Source organism: Zeugodacus cucurbitae, chromosome 5, assembly GCF_028554725.1.
Source record: "Zeugodacus cucurbitae isolate PBARC_wt_2022May chromosome 5, idZeuCucr1.2, whole genome shotgun sequence".
In the NCBI taxonomy this organism is placed as follows: Eukaryota; Metazoa; Arthropoda; class Insecta; order Diptera; family Tephritidae; genus Zeugodacus; species Zeugodacus cucurbitae.
The window spans coordinates 42,907,707-42,929,359 of NC_071670.1; the positions used below are offsets into that span (position 1 = coordinate 42,907,707).

A 21,653-nucleotide genomic window follows, 5' to 3' on the forward strand; every position below is an offset into this window, starting at 1 on the left:
AAAACATGTGCTTTTCTATTGAATTTCGTGCACGAGCATAAGTTTAAATAGTTGTAAGAGCTAATAACATTTAAATTGTTATCATACTGTAGTGCGATTAATTGATATTTGAGAAAGGATGTTTTCTATTTTAAGTGCATAATTTATTTAGTAAAAGAACTTAAGAGTTTTTTGCAGATCATATAATATTATATGGAAATACAAAATAATAGCTTTTGATTTATTTTTCTTAAAAGGGGAATCTCAAGTTTATTTGAATAGAAATCTACAGAAACCAAAGACAGTTTTATTAATATCAAAATAAAATTACGAAATGGAAATGATAAACAACAACAAGAACAGAGTAATTCAGGACTTTAGTAATTCTAAATTGCTTAAAGTAGATTTTTCGTCAAAGGACATTATCAAAACTTCTTTTATAATTATTTATTTATTAAATAAATGTTATTTATTAATCACATAAATTTCGCAAACTTATAAAATACTTGAAATATAAGAGACTTCATACTGCTTCTGATAAATTTGGTATAAATTTAGAACACATTTAGAACATTGCTATAGCTTCGCAACTCCATAAGCAAATATGTTTTAAAGGTTAGGGATGGATGTTAGGTAAACAAGTCTTCAAGTCAGTGTTATAGAAACCCATTGAGTTTTTATCTGACCTTTAAAACCGAGACAAAATGGTATTTAAACCCATCTATACATTCAAATATGGATGCATATTTCAAATGAAAAAAAAAACAAGTAAGGAAGGGCTAAGTTCGGGTGTAACTGAACATTTTATACTCTCGCAACTTATTTATTTAACTTTATATTAATAATACACAATATAACCAACATATTCGACATACATAGTGCATAAGGTCCATTGAAAGTTGGAAACCATAATATTAGGTTAGAAGCACCGAGGCCCTCGTGTTCGATATATGGGGCCTTAAAAACCTATGGTCCGATTTCGGCGATTTTTAGAATGGTGCTGCCACACTATAAACATAGTATTTGTGCAAAGTTCTAGTGCTTATTTTATACATTGTAAAGTAAACGATTCAGATTGTCTTCAAAGTTCTAGTATATAGGAAGTAGACGCGGTTGTGAAGCGATTTGGCCTATTTTCACAACATATCATTGGGATATAAGGAAACTATTACAAACCAAGTTTAATTGAAATCGGTCGAGTAGTTCCGATGGTATGGTTTTTGACCCATAAGTGGGCGACGCCACGCCCATTTTCCATTTTGTAAAAAAATCTGAGTGTAGCTTCGATCTGCCATTTCTTATGTGAAATTTAGTGTTTCTGACGTTTAAGGTTAGTGAGTTAACCCATTTTTAGTAATTTCCAACCTAACCTTTGTATGGGAGGGGGGCGTGGGTATTATCCGATTTACTCCATTTTTGGACTGTATAAGGTAGTACCTAAAAGAAACGACTCTAGAAAGTTTCCTTGATATACCTTTAGTAGTTTCCGATATATGTACAAAAAACTTAGTAGGGGGAGAGGCCACTTCCCCAAAAAAATTACATCCACATATGCCCCTTCCTAGTTCGATCTTTCATACCAAATTTTATTTCCATAGCTTTATTTATGGCTTAGTTATGGCACTTTAAGTGTTTTCGGTTTTCGCCTTTTGTGGGCGTAGCAGTGGTCCGATTACGCCCATTTTCGAACTTAACCTTCTTATGGTGCCAAGGAACACGTGTTCCAGGTTTTATTAAGATATCTAAATTTTTACTCAAGTTACATCTTGCACGGACGGACGGACAGACATTCGGATTTGAACTTTTCTCGTCACCCTGATCATTTTGATATATATAATTCTATATATATCTCGTTTAGTTTTAGGACTTACAACCAACCGTTATGTGGACAAAACTATAATGCTCTCGTAGCAACTTTGTTGCGAGAGTATAAAAATTATTGAAGTCGGGCTCAATCCATGGTATATAAATAAGACAAATTCTATAAACTTTGCTGTATTTTTCGATATTTAAAATTTTATTTTTTTCGACGATTTAACTTTCACCATTAAATTAAGAGGGAAATGTCGGTTATATCCATATTTTGGATTTTTTAGAACCTGAATCCTGAAATTAATAATATTTTTTAAAATCCCCTTTTCGAACTTCGAAGTCAAATATTTTGATTTTGGAAGCTAATTTCGAAGATCGGGGAATACCCTTTTTTACTTATAGGCCAATCTGCCAGAAAAAATAGTATGATCGCTTTTGCGGTATAGTGTAATATATGCCTACACGTGTTCTAAAAATAAATGAATTTTAAAGCTCAATTACTGCTAATATAATATTTAATGTAATTATATTTCGTTTGTTTTTCATAAAAATAGTCTCTTAAACCACAAAACAATTAAGCTAATATAATTTAATATTTAATTGATTTGCCTAGATAAACAGCTTATTATGTGTGTATTTATATCCATACACACAATTTGTATTTGTTTGAAAAACATATTAAGCTGAGAGCGATTACAACAACATATTAACATTGTTATATTAATTTGATATTTGTTGAAATTTTCTTCTTCTTAAGATACAAAGTGACTTTTATTCTTTACCATAGTATACACTCGTATGAGAATACATACATATCTACAATAACTGACATATTTAATCAAATATTTATAATTCGTTACATTTTCTCTAAACATACTTACGTTGTTTGTTCAGTTATTTGCTTTATTAGCTAATATTTAATATACCCAATATACAATATACAATGTCTCTGTATGTAATTGGTCATATAAAATTGTTAATTCCATACGAAATCCTATCATTGTGGCTGTGTTTATCTCTGTAACTTCAAACCAACGAGTCATCTTTGTCTATAAGTTTATAAAGGGTTTTTCAAAAGGGACGCTACAAAAGTAGACGGATAGGGACAGCAAACGATGCCATATTTTTCCCGCTCTTTTGACATTTCTTTCCAGTAAGGTTTGTCATTTCATCATAGAAAGAAATACGTTTCAATAACGACTCGAAATTATTAAAATTTACTACCGAAATTCGGAGTCAATGGCTTCAACTTTAAGAGCGTTACGTCCAATTTATGGTTGGCTCAATTTTGGATGAAATATGCGTCGTTATTAGTTAGGCAGCAATTCACAAGTACTCATGAGTCACCATTGCATCCCGAAAAAAATACGGTTTGGTGCGGTTTATAGGCCGGCGGTGTCATTGGGACGTACTTCTTCTGTGTTAATCGCTACCGCTCAATGATAACCGAATATTGGCCCGAATTGGATGATATGGACTTGGATAATATGTGGTTCCAACAGGACGGCGCCATAAGCCAGAAGCGATTGGCGATCTTCGTACGAATATCGATCGTGAAATTGCAGCAGTATCGGCTGATTTATGCTTAAAAACCTTTGAAAATTGGGTTCCGCGTCTGGACTTTTGCAAGTGTGCCCATGGTGGCCATGCAAAAGTAATCGCGTTCCATACACAATGGCATCGAATGTACTTTCACTGGAATAAAGAAGTTCATTGATATCCCAAACCCAAAAATATATATATTTATATAACTGTGAATAATCTTCATTGTTCAAATATAATTAATACACATATAACTACTATACTATACCAACTTTGTATATTTTTGTAGCTTTAAATTCAAAAAGGCATATTTTATGACCTGTAGGACAAATATTTTATCAGAAGGTCAAAACATTTTTGGAAAGGCTTGTAGACTTCAGTTAGGGGAGCTGATAATGTATATTCCTCGACATTCGGCTCGGACACGGATTTTTATTCAATCTATGATATGACATCAAAGATGTTAAGAAAATATTTTAGGGGATGAGATGGACAAAAACTATGATTATAGGCCCCATAAGTAAACTTATCCACCAGGTATAATTCATAGGAAGGCTTCATTTTCATGCTTTTGACAACAAATGTGACTACATACCTTTCCCATTGGTCAATCAACAATCGTTCATGTTATCAATCGTTGTAAAGCTTTTACTTTGTAAATTATTATAAAGAGTGATTCTAAAATAGATTCAATTGATTTATATTATCTCATGTTGTAGAAACAAATAGCTCATGGTATAGAAATGGAATTATTTTCCAATGCTTGAACTTCAAAATTTTTTTCTGATGAATTGTAATGGATAAACGTCAGATAATGCTATGAAATAATTTTATAATATTTTGATTTTCCAAAGGCATTTTGATGTTACTTCCTATTGCTTCCCAAAAAATCATATTTTTTCCCAATATATTAAAATATACACTTGTTATAATTTTCTTTTCGCACTCATTACTTTTAAGCCTACAGATTTTTCCAAAATGGCACGTAAAATTCAACAATTTGGTGTTCCCGGCACAAAGCAATAACTGCAAAGCATTCGAATTTTACATACATTCTCCCTTTTGCCACATACCGTAAAATCAGATTTCAATTTCGTGTGCGCACTTTTCAGTCACAAATCAGGCCTAGAACTGAGCAAACGAGTTGTTTGCTGTCAAGTGAAAGCGCCAGCAGAGATTGCCATTTTCAGTTTTACGCTGATTGTTGTATGTCTCCTCCTTGGCTAGCTATTTCAAATTGTGAGATTTTTAGTCGTAATTGCCCCACTGAGACGAATACGAAGAAAGCATCAAGTGCCATATTTACACAAACAGACAGACAGACACGCTCGTAGGTGTGATAACAGTAAGTGAAAATTGGAAAAATCCTCCCTGCTGCAGGCTGCAAGCAACATAAGTGTCAACTCGTTCTCATACCAATGTGTGTGCGATTATTTTCAGTTCACAGTTCTTTTTATCAACGCCACATTTGATTAGCCAGTCTGCTGTTTTCCACTTGCCTCCACTGGCTTTGATTTCCTTCGAATTGAAAAATTCTTTTAGACTCGACATTTGCACGGTTTCGCTTGAATTGTTTCGAAAATTGTACACAAGCTCGGTGTCGTCGTTGTCGGAAAAATACCTTTGAGACTATTGAGCAATTCACTGTAATTACCGAAACCCCCAACATGACGACATCGTGAACGCTTCGACTTGAGACAATTCTATTAAAGTGGCAAACACTTGCGCCAAACGATTCATGGAATTTATATTGCCTGATTAAAATCGCTTTTATGTGAGTGCTGTGCTTCTGTGTATTTATTAATAAAATTCAGTCGACTGGAAGCGAACAAAGCGATCTTGAAAAATTGCAATTAATTATAAATATTTATTTGTGCGAAAAGACAAAAGAAATGAATTGTTTAAGGATTGTGTAATTGGTTTAGACTGCGGTAGATGGGCTCAGACAGGCACACTTTTTTGCTTAAAATACTCAACGCAGACTTTTCTTTTTTTTTCATTATATAAAGAGGCTCAATGCAGGAACATAGTAAAACGAAAAATCTTTCAAGAGTTAAATTTTCCCGGAAAATATTTTATCTTGCATTATGAAACAGCTGAAATGTCAAAAAATAAATACAGTGCCTGCCTTCCTTAAAGAATTTTTTAAATAATTTAAAATAAGAAAAATAGTAAATTATTCAGGTGGTAAACCATTGTACTCGTAGTAGCCTTTTCGCACAGCTAAATTAATAGAACAATTAAAATTTTAATTGCGAAACCAATTTTTGCCCTTCGCACTGCCGGCTACTCGATAATCGATCAGCAGTTATACATTTTTGTTTTTGCTTTTCATAAGAAGTTGGTAAGTTTCATCAGCTGATTACTATTTTATTATTTATTTCCAGCAGCGACATCTACTGTCGTGTTGTGTGAATAAAAACTCGCAGACAAAGAAGAAATACATTATTCGATTATAATTCGATTAAAAATTAATTTAGAAAAATTAGATTTTTATTTTATATGGTAAATCGATCTAAATCAGCGCTTTAATCGAGCAAACGCCGGTTAATTGATCAATTAGCTGCTGTGCGAAAAGGCTATAAACCCCCTCACCATTTTATGTAGAGTTATAAAACATCTTTGCCTACAATTAGGCGTCATTCTCTTATTATAGTAAAGTGATAACAAAATAATATCTTGATTTTTTCAGGAAGATTCAGAAATTTTATTCCTAAAATCTTTGAAAAGATGATATAAAATTGCTATATTTTTTGTTTTCATTGAAATTGTAAGAGGATTTATAATCTAGTGGTTAAAGGTGTCTTCAAATAAAGACGAAAAATGAATAAAAAATATATAAAATATTTCTTATTCAGAAGAGTAAATATTGATGAAGTTAATTAAAGATTTTTATTTATCAAAAACATATTCTGTTTCTGCAAAATTTTTAACAATATTCTTGAATTTATTTTATTTATTTACAGGCAACTTTTATCACCAAATATACAACAAAAACATTACCATGTGAGTGGTTATCAGGTGGATGGTAATCGGCATGTAAGTACCTCACTATTCAAATATATTTATCTCTACATATATATTAGTATATATAAAACTAGAATTTCAAACATTTTCTTTAAGTATTAAGTAAAAGTTTGCGTATTTATTCACCTACAATAGAAATCACACACGCGTGTGACATAAATACTTTGTTGAATTGAGGCATGGCTGATGCTTTGTATATGAATGCTAGTTCTAAGGAATTTTATTATACTCTCGCAACAAATGTTGCTAAAGAGAGTATTATAGTTTTGTTCACATAACGGTTGTTTGTAACACCCAAAACTTAACGAGTTAGATATAGGGTTATGTATACCAAAGTGATCAGGGTGAAGAGTGGAGTTCAAATCCGAATGTATGTCTGTCCGTCCGTCCGTCTGTGCAAGCTGTAACTTGAGTAAAAATTAAGATATCTTGATGAAACTTGGCACACTTATTTCTTGGCACCATAGGAAGGTTGCTTTCGAAAATGAGCAAAATCGGACCACTGCCACGCCCACAAAATGGCGAAAACCGAAAACACATAAAGTGCCGTAACTAAGTCATAAATAAAGCTATAGAAATAAAATTTGGTATGAAGGATCGCACTATGAAGGGGCATATTTGGATGTAATTTTTTTGGGGAAGTGGGCGTGGCCCCGCCCCTAAATAGGTCTTTTGTACATATCTCGGAAACCAAAAGAGCTATTTTATTTTTTTAGCTATTTCTTAATACAGTCCAAAAATGAAAGAAATCGGATAATAACCACGCCAACCTCCCATACAAAAGTTAGGTTGAAAATTACCAAAAGTGGGTTAACTCATTAACGAAAAACGTCAGAAACACTAAATTTCACATAAGAAATGGCAGCTGAAATCTGCACTCAGATTTTTTTTACAAAATGGAAAATGGGCGTGGCGTCGCCCACTTATGGGAACTACTCGACTGATTTCAATGAAACTTGGTTTGTAATAGTTTCCTTACATCCCAATGATATGTTGTGAAAATAGGCCAAATCGCTTCACAACCACGCCTATTTCCTATATACCAGAACTTTGAAGACAATCTGAATCGTTTACTTTACAATATATAAAGTAAGCACTAGTGAAGATATCGGTGCAGAACTTTGCACAAATACTATATTTATAGTGGCCGATGCCGATTCTTTCATCAACAACTTTATTTAGTAAATTAGTATGGTAACAAAATAAAAACAAAGACAAATAACATCACAAAATAAGTAAACAACTCAATTCATATGTAAAGGGTGATTTTTTAAGAGCTTGATAACTTTTTAAAAAAAAAAAACGCATAAAATTGAGATTGAGATTTAGATTGGTTCATGACATTTACTTTTTGAAGATAATTTCATTTAAATGTTGACCGCGGCTGCGTCTTAGGTGGTCCATTCGGAAAGTCCAATTTTGGGCAACTTTTTCGAGCATTTCGGCCGGAATAGCCCGAATTTCTTCGGAAATGTTGTCTTCCAAAGCTGGAATAGTTGCTGGCTTATTTCTGTAGACTTTAGACTTGACGTAGCCCCACAAAAAATAGTCTAAAGGCGTTAAATCGCATGATCTTGGTGGCCAACTTACGGGTCCATTTCTTGAGATGAATTGTTCTCCGAAGTTTTCCCTCAAAATGGCCATAGAATCGCGAGCTGTGTGGCATGTAGCGCCATCTTGTTGAAACCACATGTCAACCAAGTTCAGTTCTTCCATTTTTGGCAACAAAAAGTTTGTTAGCATCGAACGATAGCGATCGCCATTCACCGTAACGTTGCGTCCAACAGCATCTTTGAAAAAATACGGTCCAATGATTCCACCAGCGTACAAACCACACCAAACAGTGCATTTTTCGGGATGCATGGGCAGTTCTTGAACGGCTTCTGGTTGCTCTTCACCCCAAATGCGGCAATTTTGCTTATTTACGTAGCCATTCAACCAGAAATGAGCCTCATCGCTGAACAAAATTTGTCGATAAAAAAGCGGATTTTCTGCCAACTTTTCTAGGGCCCATTCACTGAAAATTCGACGTTGTGGCAGATCGTTCGGCTTCAGTTCTTGCACGAGCTGTATTTTATACGGTTTTACACCAAGATCTTTGCGTAAAATCTTCCATGTGGTCGAATAACACAAACCCAATTGCTGCGAACGGCGACGAATCGACATTTCACGGTCTTCAGCCACACTCTCAGAAACAGACGCAATATTCTCTTCTGTACGCACTGTACGCATTCGTGTGGTTGGTTTAATGTTCAATAAAGTAAACTGAGTGCGAAACTTGGTCACAATCGCATTAATTGTTTGCTCACTTAGACCATAAATCGGACGTAAAGCGCGAAACACATTTCGAACCGAACACTGATTTTGGTAATAAAATTCAATGATTTGCAAGCGTTGCTCGTTAGTAAGTCTATTCATGATGAAATGTCAAAGCATACTGAGCATCTTTCTCTTTGACACCATGTCTGAAATCCCACGTGATCTGTCAAATACTAATGCATGAAAATCCTAACCTCAAAAAAATCACCCGTTAAATATGAAGTTGTTTATTGATTTAATTAATATTCGAAACTAAATAAATTATTATTATAAGATATATGTTGATAGAACAAATAAGTTATTCGCGTTTTCTTAAATCGAATCTGCAATCAGCAATATAGCTTTTTTCCTTTAAGGGGGTATACCGGTGTGACATTTTCAAAAAATCGATTATTTATTTTTTGCTTATTCGAAAGTTTATAATTTCAAAAATATCCTGTGAAAGGTATCTTGAATAGTTTTTGAATGGCAGCATTCTAAAGAGCAATCGCTCACATGTATTAGCCGCTATCGTCGAAACTTTAAACGCATTTTTCTCGAAACGACTTTTCACAAAATTATTGACATCATAACTCAACGAGATATTGACCGATCAACTTCAAATTTAAACTGAATATTCTTGAATATATTTACTATACAATGACCTACGATCTTTTTGATTTGTTAAAAATTGTCAATTTGGCATTTAAAAAACGACCATGTTTTACCTATCAATCGAAATTTTTTTCAGAACTACGCCATTTTGTTAATGTTTGATATCTTTCAATAATGGTAGGTCATTGTATAGGGAATATATTCAACTTTAATAACCTTTTTAAATTTTTGTGTTTCAGTTACACATTCGGCCGGAATCATGTCAGCAGTTGGGGAACTTTTTTTTTGGCTCCTCCCAAGACAACCCATAACTCCTTTATTTTTCAAAATTTTTGTAAAATAAAAATCTTAAAATATAGTTGAAATTATTATGTCTAAAAAACTTCGAAACATTCGACCGAGTACTTTCTTTAAAAAAATTCACTAAAATCGCCAATTTTTCATGGGTTACCCCTTAAAGACAAATATGAGCATTAAGGCCAATATTCGAAAATAGTAGGTCTAGTAAAAAGAATCCGTTATTTTCAAAGAGATGACTTTTGTCATTACTATCTCGCATTGTGAAAGGCGTCACATAGTGATAGTGACTCGATAGAAACTTCGGAAGCTTGTTTGGGAGGTTCTTTTCCATGCACCTTATTATATTCCAGGCCAGCACCAAGTGATTATTACGTGACCCTGTCTATGGTAAACTTTTAAAAATAAATTAACCTAGTTAGGAATGCTTCTATAATAGTGACTTTATGACACTATCTTCAAAATCTCAACAACTTTAAACAAAACTGTACATATTTGACATAAATCGAATGTTTCTAGCAGTGCTAAATAAAACCTTTCATTAATGCAAAATTGTTGAATTCCTTTATACTAGACTTAAATTATCACCATGATGAATTGTTAGTTTAGTCAAATGTGATTCACTGTATTTTATATGGTAAACAGAAGAATTCAAATTATATGCTCTAAAGAAATCAAAAAGAAAAAAAATGTATTTTAGTATAATCCGAAAGAATTAGAAAGAATCGGCTAAGAATCGGCCAAATATGGCCGATGCCGATACCGATGCCGATGCTTAATTTTGTGGCCGATACTGGCCGATGCCGATACCAAGGCCGATTAATCCGTCGGTCTCTACTTCTAACCTAATATTGGGGTTTCCAACTTTCAATGGACTTTATACAATATATATGACGAATATGTGGGTCAAATTGTGTATTATATAATATAAATAAAGTTAAATAAATTAATTGCGAGAGTATAAAATGTTCGGTTACACCCGAACTTAGCCCTTCCTTACTTGTTATTTTTTTGTTTATACAAAAAGAAACTCCAGGAAAAGGTAGCGACATACCCAACAATTACTAAACAATGTGTTGTTGTGCGGCAAAGAAAAATTATATTAGCGTGAATATTTACACTGAAATGCGAAATTTGAAGCGACGTGACGTGCACACACGTACATACATATAGTTGTAGTTGCGTCTTTCATACGGTAACATTATCCTGTTTGAAGCCTGAGCTTTTGACACGCGACGCGTTCTTAGAGTTGGGCTGCGTACACCTTTCTACAGCTACATGCTTCACAATTATTTTTCGTTGTAGCACATTGCTGTTTACCTACTCGCACCTCCGCGCTCGCCCAGCTATTTCATTTTGCGTCGCTAAGCGAGCTCGTCTTGCTGCGTGCTTGTTATGATTATTTTTCTTACACTTGACTTTTGATTGAATTTCACAGCGGAAGCAGCAAATTGCGAAACTTGAATTTCAATTACTCTACGAACGTAAACACAAGTATTACAACAAATAGTTAATATATATAGAAAAAACATACCAAGTTTTGATGCTGTACTGTGCGAACGTAGTTGATTCTCTTCCCTTTTGGGGATTTCGAAAAGTTTCGGAAGAAATTTTGAAAATTGTTTTGACTATTTCGGAAGTTTATAGAAGACGATTTTTTTTGTAATAAAGCTCTGAGGTCATAGCTTGGAAAAAATATGAAATGTTGATTAATCTGGATATGTAATGTTTCCGAGCCGTCACTTCCTATTGAAAAAGTATCTTACTGAGATTTTTACGCTTACCTTCATAGATGATATGCTATGCGTTTGATGGGTAGCATCTTCATAAGGTAGCCCTGAATATTGTAAATTACAGAATAAATGCCACATATGGAATTAGGCTCCCGATTAGAGTAGAGAGCTATAGAGTAGAATGAGGCTTTTTATTCACAAGGTTTAGGCAAAGTCGGCATATATCAAAGTCGATTCTTAGGGTTAGATGATTTTGAACTCACAATTTGTATTCCACTGTTGTGAATAAAGCTATTGTGAACTAAATTCTGATTTACAAGAGTACTTGTCATGGCAACATAAGTGACGATACCTACCTTTTGATACTATCTCAATAGCTTTTAGTTACACTCACTTATATCTAAAGAAGGGTTTAAGCATCCCTAGAAATGTTCTGCTGTAGTTATTAATATGTTTACATCTCGATATACCATATATAATATTATTTGTGAATATGCATACATACATATATACATATTTATATATATAGCGCTCTCATACTCTCATAAAAGTATCAAAACATCCACACATCTAACCAATGTAACATCCAATATGAGAAAGGTCACGTTCCGCGTAGCGCATTCATATGTATGTGTGAAGAGAAATTTAATAATAAATATCAAATTTCGCACGTGTCATATTTTTATTTATTGCCGCGCGCGCCGAGCACTTGCCGTAAATACCAAACAATTACTATATTTATTAATGCACTTGTGTGCGTGTATGCGATTTGAATTGCTAAATATTTTTCGCGGAGAGGAGAAGCTGAAACATGAATGTTGGAGTGTCCACTTTTATTTGTTGTCAAGTTGCGCTATACAAACTTCTCACAAAAGCAAATTTTTTACGCAGATTTCTAAATTTCTAATTGTTAAGGTGTTAGTTGACGCAGGTTATTACGAATCAATTAAATTAAAAAATCTAAAGCAGTCTTCGAATTACTGAGATGTCAGCAATTGTAGAGCTGAGACAAGTTTATTGTTTCGATTTGCTGGTAGTTTGCATAAATTAATTATTAATGAGATGCTTAAGCTTGTATTACAAAGAATAATTCTATGAAAATCTGAACAATCTTAGACAAAATCGTTTTGATGATATTAAAATTTATAAGAATTAGAAAAATCGATGCTCTTTCAGTTTTTAGGCCAGAATTAAAAAGTTTGCCAAAATATGGAGACAAAGATATTCTCGCAATTGAAGTGGGAGATTATTTGTATTCACCGTTAAAAAATAATTGTTTCAAGAATTCTGGTAGTGAAAATTCAGTAGATGGTGGAATTAAGCGTATGGCCACATGGAAGCAGCTCATAGTGGATGATTCCTTTCCAATCCCACTAAATACACAGCAAAACCTTCCTGACCATTGTTTGGGACGTATATGATCAATTTTTCCAGAAGGTTTTTTTTTTGCGTCAAATCATGTGGCATTGAGTATTGAGCCTTTGATCGGTATTCGTCATCACAGTTCTTCCACCGAATGGCTTATCCATGGTGTCGTTTTCACCCGCTATGGAAGTGATAGATTTCACTCGTTCGATGTGATAGAGTGACATCCCCCTAAACACCATTAATCTCACGTTTCTCCAGCGGATTTGCCTTTAACGAATGAAAACCTTAAAGTAGCAAGAATTTCGGCGTTAGTGAACTCCATGTTTACACGCCGCAGTTCGAAGTGAACTGTTGAACGCAATATCCAAACTATGCATAGCGACATATTGTAGGTTATGTCAAGAGCGTTCAAAGATGTATAATATATTGCCAGATACGAGCTCTGTAGCCGCATATTTCAAAAGACAAGAAGGTGGAAGGGAAGCAAGATATTTGCCAACCTAATATATACATATGTCTAGCAAGAAAAAGCTCCATATTTTGGATAAGCCACACTTGATTTCGTGACAAATCATAATATCCTTAATGTTAGGATGGTGATAGTTTTCAATAGTATCTCGGACCTTCAAAACTGTTTCTGTGCATGATAGTTTTGGAAACACTATCCCTCCTCTATATGTTCTATATGCCACTTCAATATATAATTAAATAAAGGTTCAGACCAAGGATTAACGAAATTTTGCTGAATGATCCATACTCCAATACAAATTGTGTCCTAAGATTTACTGAATTTACCGTTAGAATATTTTCTCTGTATAGTAAATAGTCTCTGAAGTTAAATTTGGTATATTTCCCACCCTGTTATTTAGGTTAAATTTGTTTACGTTTTCTTCGCTTATTTAAATAAAAGCTCCATTCCTTTCTTCCTTTATACTGGTAGTATTTTATAGTTGATGATAATGTATAAAAAAAAATATATTTTATTTTGTTCAATTTATTGTTATGATTTATAAAACAGTTGTTATTTGTCAGATATGATTTTAACCAAATATATATATGTATATATATGGCATCGTTATAATAAGTAAACTTTAATAGCTGCGGTTAACCTTTTAAATCTTCTACATTATTTTCTTATTGTAATGTGCACGTGGCTTGTATCTTCTTTAGTGTATTTCAAAGCAGCAAATCATGCTCTAACTAGTGTAAAATGACCGAAATTATGCAAATAAAACCAACTAAAGGTATGCCTACACGTAGAATAATTTCATGTAATAAACTATGTAGCTCAAAAGATATGCGTCAGTTTTACCATTTCAAATATGTAATATGTAGAACCCAAAATTTATGCCAATTCACTATCGCTCCATCATTAAATTTATGCATACATTTGCGTGATAATCTCTTCGTTTTTAAAATAACTAATTTAATTTAACCTTAACTGATTTGCTACTTTCCAATGCAATCCAATGAGATTACTAGGCATAAGGCGCGCTTACGCAGCTTATATACATACATATTGTATATCCTAAAATACAGAATTGTGCCCTAAATGGAGTATTATACCCCAACTACTTGGTTGTAGCCACAAACATTATAATTTAACTGATATTACTATTTTTTAAGCTTTACAAATGCCAAGTAAGAAACCCTTTCTTGATTGACGGTCAATTATGCATGGACAGACACACACACACAGCCATGCAAATAAAATAAAATTTTCAACTCTAAATAACAAATACGACTGACAAGCGATTTACTACTGCCCTACTTCACAAACAGACACACATGCACACACACAGAGTGACTTAACGTATAATAAGAAAATCCAGTAATTTGATGAATAGCTGATGACCTTTAGATGCTTATACGCACCGCTGCACAAGCAGACATGTGTAAGTAAATGTAAAATGCAAAATAACTCGTTCACGTTGCAAAAAAATGGTCGAGGAGCGTGTGGGTATGTGGCGAAGGAAAGAGTTGAAAAGAAATACGTTGAAATACGGTACAAAAAGTAAACACGCGTGCCAGATATGCAAACTACAAAGACCCTAAATCTACAAACAAAACTGAAAATATACACAAAATGCTGGGGAGATATACTTATATATAGTATATATATATATATATATATAGATATCTGTAGTTGTGTGTGTTGAAATACGTTTACATCGACGCATATTAAAGCTGTAGCTTTTAAAACGATTAAAGTTTCTACACTGTTTTGGTATACTCGTATTTACTGTAGGTTACGTATACGCCATGTTGAACATGTAGGTGAAGTGTGTTGCGTAGGTTTGCAAAAAAAAAGTTAGGAAAATAGCCAAGTTTGTGCGATTTTTACAGCTATTCAGCATTCGTCACTTCATTTAGAGGCATGCATATACATTTATATGTGTTGTTGTTGTATTTTTTTATTTTTGTTGTATTTGCCACGCTCACTGCTCATAGATTTATTTATGCACTAACAAAGAATGTGAGTTCAAGCATTGCGCTTCAATAAACACGAAGGGCAGACCTTTTTTACGGCTTTTGTGCTGTAATTTCCTTTAATAAAATATCTATATATATATATAAAAAGGTGAACAAGCTTACATATGTATATGTATGATACCTACAATTCATATGAACGTGTATAATATATATATTTTTTGTTGCTGCGACGTATGAATAAAAATGATGCTTGATTTTTTAAGAAACGTGTGCTGCAAGGAGTTGATTGTCAGGAGTGAGAGAACAGCATATTTTGGTGCTTTACTGTTTTCTTGCCGTAGAGAGGCCGCTCGTGGGGTAACAAAAGAGTGTGGCAAACGCAGATAAGAAACCAAAAACTTGAAATCGTTAATACACCTGTGAACAAAGCGTGTGTGGGTACACTAATATATGTATGAATATAGAGATGTGTCTTCGAGTTACATAAATAAAATCTGTTTCAAGATAGTTGATTGTATGTATGTATATGCATAGGTGTGTGCTTGGGCAATCATTTTGCGACTAGACAGTCGCTTACCTTTCGCTATGCTATGCTATGTCCCTCTTCAATGTGGATTATGCAAGATATTTTCCAAATATACAAATCTCATCAAATGCGAAGGCACAGATTCGCTATTACCCAAACCTGTAGACACTACATCCCTCACCTGTATATATATACATATATATGTATACCTTGCTGTTTCGCCCACTCCTTTGTCCAGCCGCCTAGGCTATTTGTCTTTCGGACGTACGGTTCGTTTGGGTCGCCATGTGCAAATCGTTTAGTTGCCTGCTATAAATCTGTGCTGGTGACTTCAGCACACACATATACATATATGCTCATGCAAGCACAGGTAGTTACATCTAGGTATGTGTGTGTGTTGGCAGTTTTTTACCTTAAAGTAAGGCAAGTTTTCGCCATGTTGATGTGTGCCTCATACTCCAACACTCACTAGCGCTCCACCACCCAGCAGTTAAGTAATTCAACGGCTGTTGGCTTGCGCAATATATGCATACATGTATGTAGGAGTGTCAACATTTATGCTCACGTATGTGCATACATATATACTGTTATGCATATATACATGCAATCAAGTTAGCAGCAGCAAGTTGGCGGCAGTATTTTCGTCGCAAACCTAAGTGGTGCTGAAATTAAATTAAAAAGGAATTCAAAGCGTTTTTCTTCCATTTATCCTTGCTCGCTGCTTTCTCATGTTTACTTTACATATTTGGATTCGATTTATTTGAGATATATATGTATATATCCTACGTTCGTTTTTTACTTTTTTACTTCATTTAAAATTTATTTTGATCTTTACCTATCTCAGTGTTACGGCGACAAATTCTCAGCGTCCAAAGTATTACACATATGTATATATGTATATATAAAGTATATATGTATGTATAGCAGAACATATGCAAACACATGTAGATTGAAATATGCTAATATATATGCATGTATGTATATGTGTTGGCTTCATTTCGATGTTGACTATCTCTTATTACTCACACACACACTCAAGTATAGATGTATCTGCAGGTGCCTATGTATGTCAGTATATGAGAATGTTGGTGGCTGTGTTGTTGCTCGCTTGCATGTCCGCATGCCAAAATCAAAGTTCCAATTGAAATGAGGAAATTAGATTGGCAAATAATTTAATTTCAGGCTAGCTAGTACATATGGGTAAATGTCTACAAAGGGATTTTTCAGTATTTCTAATTGAACGTGTATGCACAGATACACCCATAGCATATATGCAGAGACATGTTGTAGCGCTACGGAGCCCCCGTAAGGGTGGACTAGCATAGTAATAAAGAATCAACAGTAATAAAGACTTTATTTCGCTATTTTCATAATAATTAACTTCAATAGCAATATTGTATAAATAGGATTCCTAAATGAACATATTTAGCAGGTTACTTATTATATTTGAAAGAAGTTTTATGACGCATTAGAAATTTTATAATAAAATAAAATAAGCTAATTTCTGCTGTTGTGAGTTCCTTATCCTTTAAATATTCTCAGCGGCTTTCAAGAGTTGAATGAAGTCTAATTAATAGTACATTAACCACACTTTTGAATAACAGAACTGAGAATAACCAGTTTTCTAAAGTTGTCAAGCCTTTGCTAAGTTAAGCATATCTCATCACTTTGGAAATATAACACAAAAAAACATCATTTTATTAAAAAAAAATTAATATTTTCACTTTCCCACACACTGCCAGGCCACCAGTTAAGATGAAGAAGATGAACTCGTAAAACGAATACCAATCGAGTTGAAAATGAAATGCAATGCCTCGAGCTGTTATCCACGCAGTAAATTTGGCTGTATTTTTTTGATAAAATATCAGGAATTCTACTCGACGATGGCTGTCTCTGCTGGAAATAATCGTTGTGGTTATTGATAAAATAGCAATTAGCTGATGAAACTTCTTATGAAAAGCAAAAACAAAAATATATTAGGTTGACAAATATCTCCTCTCCGCTTTTTTGCTCTTTATTCAATGCTTTATAAAAAGTGTTACAGTGATCGGATTTAGTTCAAATATGCGCCGTTTCGTTCATTAATCTGTTTCCATCTAGACGGCAACTTCATAATATCCCCTTCGTAGAAGCCCCTCTCCTTATTTGCGAAGAACTTGCACAGCCACTTTTCACAAGCCTCTTTTGAGTTCAACTTTACACCACCAAGTGCGTTCGCCATGGACAGGAACAGGTGGTAATCACTTGGCGCTATGTCCGGGCTATATGGTGGATGCGATAAAACCTGCCATCCGAGTTCCCATAGCTGCTGACGTGTCATCAACGAAGTGTGTAGTCTGGCGTTGTCCTGGTGGAACACTACAACCTTCCTGTTGGTCAATTCTGGACACTTATGGTCGATTTTCTGCGTTAAGCGGTCCAGTTGTTCACAGTAGATGGTAGAATTAAACGCCTGGCCTTTTGGGAGCAGCTCATAGTGGATGATTCCTTCCAATCCCACCAAACACACAGCAAAACCTTCCTGGCCGTCAAACACGGTTTGGTCACTGATTGAGACGATTAATCGGCCTTCGACCGCACCGTTTTCGCTTGATATTGTCGTATGAGATTCATTTTTCGTCGCCAGTCACCATCTGCTTCAAAAATGGGTCGAGTTCGTTCCGTTTCAGCAGCATATCATAGGCGTTGAATCGGTCCAGAAGGTTTTATTGCGTCAAATCATGCGGCACCCAAACATCAAGCTTCTTTGTGTATCCAGCCTTTTGCAGATGGTTTAAAATGGTTTGGTGACTAACCCTCATCTCCTGGGCGATGTCACGAGATGCCACATGCCGGTCTAACTCGATGTTTTCCATGAATTACACGTTTATCAAGTAGCTGGCAGTACGAAAGGCTTAAATTGTTTTCTTAATTTTTATTTTTTAATTGATCAATTAATTAGGCTGTGCGAAAAGTCTATTACGTTTCTACATTGGTTTAGTCTTCGAATCACCTAATTTTTGTCTCAAGCAACTCTTATGTCTATTAATTTGCTGTTGACGAAACAATCCGCACTCTCTTGAAATTAAAGAGAGGTTTTTATTCCATTCACCTTTATAATTTACTTTCTAATAATTCCACTTTCTGTTTATGATGATGTTCGGTGTTCTAGGAATGAGATCTTAAAAAACCTTTCAAAATTAATTTAAAGAAGTGAATAGTACGGGTTCAGAATAAATTTAGGAAAAATCAAATCGGATAAAAACGTTACTCTCCTAAATCTTATGGGTCTTTAAATCACTGGGTTTTTGTGAAGATGACCCGAGTGATATCACTAAAAGTTTATCCAAAGTACAACTTCAATGATTTTTAAAGACAACATAGAGTTACTTTGATAACTAGTCCTCTAGGAAATTCAATAAATCTAACAAACAACCTCTATATATAATTATTTGTATTTATATCATGTAAAACAAAAATTTTCTTTTGAGAAATATTGAAATTTGTTTTATACTATGCTCCTATACATTGTTTACGCTATAAATAATTCCTTTAATTCTATTTCGAATATTACACTGCTGCGCCAGCAGTCTTAAATCAGTTGCATGGCAGATTAAGCTTTTGCTGTCTCAACTCGGCTTTAGCAGTTACTGTGTGTCAACAAAGAAAATATATATAGATATATAGGTATATTTACTTATATTATAAATGAATTAATAAATAAAATTTGCTACCATTCAATTTGATCATTCAATTCAAAATGTTGCAGGCAGCATTGGACAAATAGCAACCACAAATGCTTGACCACATATCGAAAGTGATACGATATAATATTATGTACAATTACATATGATTAAATTTGAAATATTATTACCATATACATATACAATAGTAACATTTATAGCGTTATATTTAATTAAATTTGCATAAATGTATTTTACATATTTATGGAAATATATATATAATACATATATATGTAGTATGTTTGTATGCTTATCATGGATTTGTGGTTGCACTTGATGTCGCTTTTAATTATTTTGAATTATTTTGTGTGCCTTTGTTGCAATAAATTAAATTAATTATATTTACAACTGTTTTCATCACTCTCCCTCACTATCTTCCGCTCTCTCTTTTATTTGCAGGACATTGAGCATTGCTATTACCATGGCACCGTTAAGGACTATCCTGGTGCTAGCGCCGCCTTCCATACGTGCAATGGTGTCAGCGGCGTCATACACATCGGCAACGAAACATTCGTTATACATCCCTTCTATGGAGGCGATCTTTCGGTACGTAATCGCGACCAATTATTGGCCAACAATAAATTTTATATATTTTATTTATTCAACACATTTTCTTTCAACACAATTTTTTACGACTCCTTTATATATTATATGTAGTCTTATCACCCACCGAGTTGGGGCTTAAGCTACTCAAAAGCTGTATTAACTTGCTTTGTACTTGGTACTCGCCTCGAAAAGCCCCTTTAAGTTGACGCTTTAAGTTTTCGTTATGTTCGCAAATCCTTTGCGATTTCACATACATTTTCGCTGAATCGAAAATGTTTTACAGCCATTGCTTATCCAGTTTTTATTATGCCGGCTTTTTATGGCATCTTTCTGCTTAGGATTCGGCTTCTGTGTGCTCTGTGCGCCCTGTGCTGTGTGCGGTAGCCACATTTTCACGCTCAAATGCTGACAATCGGCCTGAATTTTGATTTATATCTGCGTCTAAGCGAAATCGGCATGCAAATGCGTGCACACACACACACACACACTCACGCATTTGTTTTCACACAGTTTTCACCAACATTTATCCACAGATCTGTTTTTCAATTGTGAACTTTAAATAAAATCCGCATTTATATCCAACGTAAGCTGCCGTCCGTTGTTAGGAACAGACTTTGGTTCGCTTGATTTCAATTGCAGTCTTTCTTGTACACTGGCAGAAAAAGATGGGAGTCACTGGAGGTTTTGTGTAAATTTTGTTTGGAATGAACTACTCTTTCTGTAGAATAATGCTGAATGGAATGTTTACCCATTAGTATAATTTCTTAGTGTAATATCTTAGAGAAAAATAGGTTTTCAATCTTTTGTATTGTATATTGTAACTTTAGTACAAAAAAGCTTTTACTCCTTAAAGCTTTTAAAAAGCTTAATATTTGAGTAAAACAGTGCTTTGTATGGAAAAATAAGCAAAGAAACAATTTTTGTGGTCAAATGTTGGTTACAGATATTAATCGTACACATAAAATTCAATGAAAACTTCAAAAATCATAATGAAAGCTTTACATAAGTGAGGGCTTGCTAACTGCTGGAATTATTTCACAGTTTATTATTGAATTTAGCTTTCTAACTCAATAAAAAAGTAAAAAATGTAAGGTTTTGGGTACAAAGAGCTTTCGTAGCAAAAAGCTTTTACTTCTCAAAGCTCCAATGGTACTTAATATTTGAGTAAATCTGTGTTTCTTGTGTAGAGTACTTTTAATAAACTAGAAACTAGCTATTTTGATATTTTTATAGCTAAAATTTGACAAATTTCAATTAAAACTTCAAAAAGCTTAATTAAAGCTTTCCATAAGTAAGGGCCTACTAACTGTTGGTATTAGTACGCCGTTTATTATTGAATTTAGCTTTCTAACTCAATAAAATAAGAAAAATAATTACTGTTTTGGGTACAAAGAGCTTTCGTACCAAAAAGCTTTTTCTTCTCAAAGCTTCTATGGTACTCAGTATTTGAGTAATTCTGTGTTTCTTGTCAAGAGCACTTTTAATAAACTAGAAACTAGCTATTTTGATTTTTTATAGTTCAATAGCAACGTTATTTTGAGAATTTGGAGAAAAAGAGTAGCTTTAAGTGAACTTCATCTCTCAAAAAATGTTTCATATGTACTTTTTGAGTTTTCTAAGGAACTATAAACAACGCGGTAGTCGATTATATGATCATTTTACACTTTATTCTCTATTGTACTGATTACCTGGTGTTATTTTAAAGATTTATAACCTCAAAATATAGTTATCCAAACTTTGGACAGGTGAAAGCTC

At 33.9% G+C, this 21,653-nt stretch overlaps 1 protein-coding gene across 16 annotated transcripts in view; it reads left to right on the plus strand.

Annotated features, from left to right (window-relative positions):
- The window catches only part of LOC105216030 (disintegrin and metalloproteinase domain-containing protein 9), a 510,771-nt gene that overhangs the window by 368,620 nt on the left and 120,498 nt on the right, over positions 1-21,653 (plus strand). For all 16 annotated transcript variants that reach the window (XM_054231408.1, XM_054231409.1, XM_054231410.1 and 13 more), the window contains exons 7-8: positions 6,300-6,372; positions 19,752-19,898. In XM_054231408.1, coding sequence (XP_054087383.1) covers positions 6,300-6,372; positions 19,752-19,898 — 220 coding nt within the window. The remainder of the gene's footprint in view (positions 1-6,299; positions 6,373-19,751; positions 19,899-21,653) is intronic.